This window comes from Myotis brandtii, unplaced genomic scaffold, assembly GCF_000412655.1.
Source record: "Myotis brandtii unplaced genomic scaffold, ASM41265v1 scaffold17, whole genome shotgun sequence".
Classification (NCBI taxonomy): Eukaryota; Metazoa; Chordata; class Mammalia; order Chiroptera; family Vespertilionidae; genus Myotis; species Myotis brandtii.
In genome coordinates this window covers 2,883,472-2,889,964 of record NW_005356259.1, presented here as the reverse complement: position 1 = coordinate 2,889,964, position 6,493 = coordinate 2,883,472, and the positions used below count along the sequence as shown (strand labels likewise).

The 6,493-nt window shown below is 33.7% G+C and overlaps 1 protein-coding gene across 1 annotated transcript in view; it reads right to left on the bottom strand.

The window, feature by feature from the left end:
* The window catches only part of RELN (reelin), a 475,654-nt gene that overhangs the window by 134,623 nt on the left and 334,538 nt on the right, over positions 1-6,493 (bottom strand). The window contains exon 25 of the mRNA XM_005862985.2: positions 5,001-5,237. Within this exon, the coding sequence (XP_005863047.1) occupies positions 5,001-5,237 (237 nt within the window). The remainder of the gene's footprint in view (positions 1-5,000; positions 5,238-6,493) is intronic.

Genomic DNA, 6,493 nt, shown 5'->3' with positions numbered 1-6,493 from the left:
TTTTGATTTGCATCTCTCAGATGATTAGTGACTTTGAGCATGTTTTCATGTCTTTTGGCCTTTCTTCTGTTTTCTTTCAAAAAGTATCTATTTAGATCTGTTGCTCATCTTTTGATTGGGTTGTTTATCTTCCTTTTGTTAAGTTTTATGAGTTCCCTATAAATGTTGGAGATTAAACCCTTATCGGTGATAACATTGGCAAATATGTTCTCCCATGCAGTGGGCTTTCTTGTTGTTTTGTTGATGATTCCCTTTGCTGGCAAAAGCTTTTTATTGAGATTTTTCTGGTGTATTAATATAGGCATTTATCATTATGAACTTCTCTCTCGGAACTGCTTTGGCTGCATCCCATATGTTTGTTGGATTTACACTGTTATGTTGTATTTCCATTTTTATTTGTCTGAAGATATTTCTGATTCCTCTTTTGCTTTTCTTGACCCATTGGTTGTTCAGTAGCATGCTGTTTAATCTCCACATGTTTGAAAATTCTCTAGTTTTCTTCTTGTAATGATTTCTAGTTTCGTACTATCATGGTTGCAAAAGTTGCTTGATTTCAACCCTCTTAAATTTACTAAGACTTGTTTTATGGCCTAAAATATGATCTATCCTGGAGAATATTCCATGTGAACTTGAGAAGAATATGTTCTGCTGCTTTTGGATGGGATGCTCTATAACACCTGTTAAGTTCATCTGGTTGAACATGTTGCTTAAGTGCAATATTTCCTTACTGATATTCTACTAGGATGATCTATCCATTATTGGAAGTGAGGTATTAATATTGTACTGCTATCTATTTCTCCCTTCAGGTCCGTTTTATATATTTAGGTGCTCCTATGTTGGGTGCATAGATATTAATAAATGTTATATCCTCTCATTGAATTGGCCCCTTTATCATTATGCAATGATCTCTGTGTCTTACTACAGTTTTTGGCTGAAATACTGTTTTGTCTGATACAAGTATAGCTACCCCTGCTTTCTTTGGGCTTGCATTTGAGTGGAATATCTTCTTCCACACCTTTACTTTCAGTCTGAGTGTGTTCTTAAAGCTGAAGTGAGTCTATCGTAGGCAGCATATGGTTGGGTTTTTATTTTATTTTATTTTACTCCATTCAGCCAATCTATGTCTTTTAATTGGAAAATTCAGTCCATTTACATCTAAGGTAATTTTTTGATAGGTATGGACTAACTATTGGCGTTTTGTTAACAGTTTTTCTGGCTGTTTTGTAATTCTTTATTTCTTGTCTTCTCCGCTTGCTCATTTCCTTTGTGATTTGATGATTTTCAATAGTAGTGTGCTTAGATTCCTTTCTCTATAATTTTTCTATCTACTGTAAGTTTTTGCTTTGTGCTTTACCAGGAGGCTTATAATTATAGTGCTCTATTTTAAGCTGATAAGAACTTAAGTTTGAATGCATACTAAAGTTCTATATTTTTACTCCCCCCTGACATTTTATGATTTTGATGTCACAATTAACATTTTATCCTGTATATCTATTAACAAATTATTTTAGTTATAGTTGTTTTAATACTTTTGTCTTTTTAACCTTCATACTATATTTTTAAGTGATTTATCCACCACCATTACAATATTAGAGTATTCTGAATTTAACTAAAATTTACCTTTATCAGTGAGATTTATACTTTCATGTTTTCCTGTTACTAATTAGTGCCCTACTTTTCAACTTGAAAACTTCCTTTAACATCTCTTTTAAAGTCAGATTTATACTTTCATATGTTTTCCTGTTACTAATTAGTGCCCTATTTTTCAACTTGAAAACTTCCTTTAACATCTATTTTAAAGTTCTACTAGTAGTGTTGAAATCCTTTAGTGTTGGCTTATCTGGAAAACTCTTTACCTCTTGTACTAAAACGAACCGCAAATACTAATATGCTAAAACAACCATCTGTCACAGTTGTACACATTTTAAAATAAAAACCTTACATAATACAATAACTGTACCTAACTAGTCTATTAGATAGGACAGAGGAAAGTAAATGTCCCTTGGTATTACCACTAATAGTATTAGTCAGATAATCTTTAATAAATATCAATTAAAAGTATTCCCTTCGTGATCTTAAAATATATGTAAGAGATTTTAAAGTAGAGGTTCTGATTTCAGATACTGTGTATGGAAGGAAAGTACTACAAATATTTAAAAGCAATTCATTTCTCTACAGAAAAACATGCTCCAAGATGATACATTGTAAAGTGATTTATAGCATATTGACTGTGGTGCTTCTAATGAAAAAGTAATTGTACAAGTTTTCCCTGGAGAATATTCTCAGTAACAACAATCCATGCTCATGGAGAATCATGAGTTAGAAAATGAGAACCAAATGAACTCACAGCTGGGAAAAGCCAACAATAATTAATTTAACACCAGCTATCTGTAGGAGACATGTATACATTTCAAAATTTCTCTTGAGAGAAACAAGGTTATTGAAGGGCACAGACCACTAATTTATTAACATGTTCAAAGAATTTTTTCTTAATAAGATAATATGCTCCATTAAAAAATGACTTGTTTTAGGGCTAGGAGGTTATGATAAATAGTTGGTCAACACCATCATTTGAATTTTAATAGTGTAGCAAAGTGAGTTCACATTGAACTTGGACAATATATTCCTCAACAGTCATAGAGAGAAAACAGTGTCATTAAAAGGGGCTTTATTCTGATTCATTGGCTAAGAAAATGGGAACAGTTTGAGGTCTTCCATGTTGTTTCATTTTAATAAGCAGCAAGCATTTTTCATGTCCTTATTAAAGTGGTTAATGTCTTTCTCTAGTCTCATTATCACCACCAGAGTATACTCTCTGTTGTTTCTTAACTAGGACAATTCCTGTTCATTTCAGAGAAGATCAGAAAGTCAAGTCTGATTGCTCACATGTGGTTGTTAATAAAACTCCTATTGTGCTGCTCAAGGTACCCATGGGGATTGTACACTTATTTATATTTTCTTATGGTTTTCTATAATTATTGTGATTGTGCTTTCACAAAGTAAATGTATCTCCCCCAATTAAAGCAGTGGTGGGTTAAGAATATTCATCAGACTTGTGTGAAAGGATATTGTTCTTAGGGTTTGATCAAAGCGTAGAAATTAAACTGCTGTTATCATGCATTCAACCCAAGAGTTAAATTAAAATGCTCAGCAACTTTGGAGTTTATTTAAGCTGATGTTAACTATTTCTGAAAATAAACATGATACAGGACTTGCATTCCTGATATGACTCTTTGTTGTATTAAAAGTGGTGGAAAAAATGACTATATAATATTGGGGGATATAGTTTATGGTATATGACCAACTTGATTACTGTTAATTCAGGTCAATTTAAAATTTCAAAATCATAAAATTCCCAAAACCTCATTTTGGTTTATAACTTTGTATGTCATTTGCTTCACCTCTTTATTTTTTGAAGGCTCCAGGATTAAAAAGAGAATATCCATGAAAACAAGCAGCTGAGGCTATCAACTAGAGAAAACACAGTCGCTTTTCATGTTTTGCTGCATAGAAATTTCATTGTATCTAGTTTGACAGTGCTTGCAGCAGAAGTGATCAGCTGTACTTCCATTCCATTAGCTGTCATTCTGATGCTAGACTTTTAGCCTGCTGTGTGCGAGATGGGACTGTCCCTACACAATTCCCATCAAAGGTAATTTTCTGTGCAATGGTGTGTAAAATTTACCTCTAATTATGATAAGGTCACTGATGGGTTACTTATGATATGCTCTCTGGAGACCACTGTGGTGAATAGCTTTCGGCAAGCTTCATCTGGAGAAATTAAATTGGTTTGACCATGACTCAATAGAAAGTAAAAGTCTCTTAGAAAATTCTTCCTCAATCATGTTTAAAGCCCTAAAGAAACCGAAAGAGAGAGAGAGAGGAGAGAGAGAGGGAGAGGGAGAGAGAGAGAGAGAGAGAGAGAGAGAGAGAGAGAGGGAGGGGCAGAATGCATAGTGGTGAAGGCTATGGGTTTTGGAATTAAGCAGACTTGAGTTTTAATCCAGGATTTCTGGGTGTAGAAGGCCCAATGTGACCTGGCCCATGCACATCTCTTGGCTTTTACTCCTCACATTCGCTACCTGGGCTCCATCACCATTGGCTTCCTTCCTGATCCTCAAACATGCCATGGCCACTCTTGTTCTAGAGACTTTAACCACAAAGTTTCCCATAGTCGGACTGCTCTTCCTTCAGCTATTCATGTGAGTGGAGCTTCCTAGTTCTTCCACTTTCTAATACATGGAATGTATCATACCCACTATTTGAACTACTATTATATGAACATAGCCTCTTCCTCTCTATTTAGAGCAGCCAACCCTTGTCTAATTAATCACTGTTGTGTCATCCTATTACTATTCTTGAAGTTCTAATCATAGTCTTAAATTATTTATTTACTGCTTAATGTATAATTAATTGTACATTAGTACAATTAAGTTTGCATATGACCATGGGGGAGATATCTAAGAATGTAAGGTATCTTGACTAAGACATACCACAATCTTGAAACCCCACTGATATTAACCAGATGAGTTAATATGGCTGATAAAATGGATTAAAAAGAAGATCCACATTAACAAATAAGATGGAAAATCTTCTTGGACTTGATGAAAGCATGAAAATAGAACTAATTGTTGTTTTATTAAAATAGCATTAGAGTGATTTCACATTTCACTATGATTATGGAGGGTCTCCATGAAGGGAGGATATGTTATTCACTTTAGTTTTTTACACTTATTGAGGAAAGTTTTTATATGTAATGGTGGTAAATGAAAATGAGATGAATAAATATGGTGAAATTTTGTATTTATTTAAACCTATCAGGTTTTTTTGGGTCCTCCTTCTAAAGATAGCTTACTTGTAGACATAATAACAACTTTCAAATGGTTCATGTTCAGTAAATATTTGTCAGCAAATGACTAAGTGCTAGCTGCATTGGAAGATCCTCCTTGTGTTCTAATCCTCAATGCAAATTGTAACAAGAACAAAGATGAAGTTCTTACCACAGGGTCCAGTCATGGCCACAGTATGGCTGAACATTTCCCAGGTAGAATCCCAGAGACTGAGTGACCTCCACAAGATTGGTAAAGTCAAGACTAATGCTGTTGAATAGGACAGATGTCATGATAATCTCATCAATAGCCCATACATCTTCTCCTTGGGAAGAATGATACGGTTGCCACCATCTGAACTGAATTCCAAACTGTCTTGCATCATCTGGTAATTCTACGGAGATTATTCTAAAGGAGAAAAAGTAAAAAATGTATATTACTTTGACATCTTAAAATACAAACATTTATAGCAGGATTCTTTTTTTCTGCTGTATAGTGTTTTAAAAAAATTTTCTTCCACTATTACAAACATTCTTCTGAAATTTCCAATTTTCTTGTCTGACTCCAACAAAATCTTCTAAACACTTTTAAAAATCTAAAAAAATGTGACTTTGTCTCACTCATCTGATCTCAGAAAAGCTAAGTCAGTAAAACACAGTTCTCAAAGTGGCAGGATTCGTCTCAGTCTGCTAACGGATCTATGGCAGCTTGTTACACGCATTAGAGTTTGGGGCTGGTTGAACCATGGCACTTCCTTATTTCCATGAGTGTAGCGTAGTGTGCAAGGTCACTTGCTGTGTCATGGTGGCTATGACAACAAACCTTTACCTGACAAATGGAGAAGAAAATTAAGAATAATATCTAATTTCCAGGAGCAATTATTGTACACAGCAGCAGGAACCATACATTAATTGTCACTGCAATGACATCTGCTTGAAAGCTCCATAAATCACAGTACCATGCTGCTCACACGCACACACAAGGTGAGATGTGAAGCAAATGGCAAATGGAACATTTGTCTCCATCAATGTGCAATTAAACACCAGGAGAGGTGTTTGCAGTAAATGCACAGTGAAGGAACTGGGTCTTTCTTTAGGGAGCAAAGAAAAACCTGCAAGACAGTGACTAGTTGGATAACTTAGAAATAAATTATTAAAAAATTTTAATGTCTGTGTGGTTTACTAAGAAATTCGATTTTAATATTTGCATTATGTTATCTTTAGTTATTGCATTAAGAAACTTTAAATCACATAATTGGAAATGTAATGTTTTACGCACTGAAAGTTATTAAAAGTATCTATAGTCTCTTTAAATAACTTGTACATGGAAATATGGGTAGAATAACATGACTGTCACCACTGATTACATAAACTACCAGTAAGAACGGGTAGAACTTTTTGAAATGTTGGAAAACATACTTTTTAAATAATGAAAAATCAATATTCAAATACAGGAATAAAAATTAAAAAACAGTTCTCAGGCTAAAACACATAGCTATAATATGTTCATGGTTTTTAAATACTTCCCACAGTCTGCTGAATTGTTTTTCACCAATGTGAATTTGTTAGAGGAAAAGAGTAAATTTTAGTTAAGGATTTTAGTAATTTTCACCTTAATTTTTCTAAATATTCACTTGCTTATTAAATATTAAATAAATATATTAT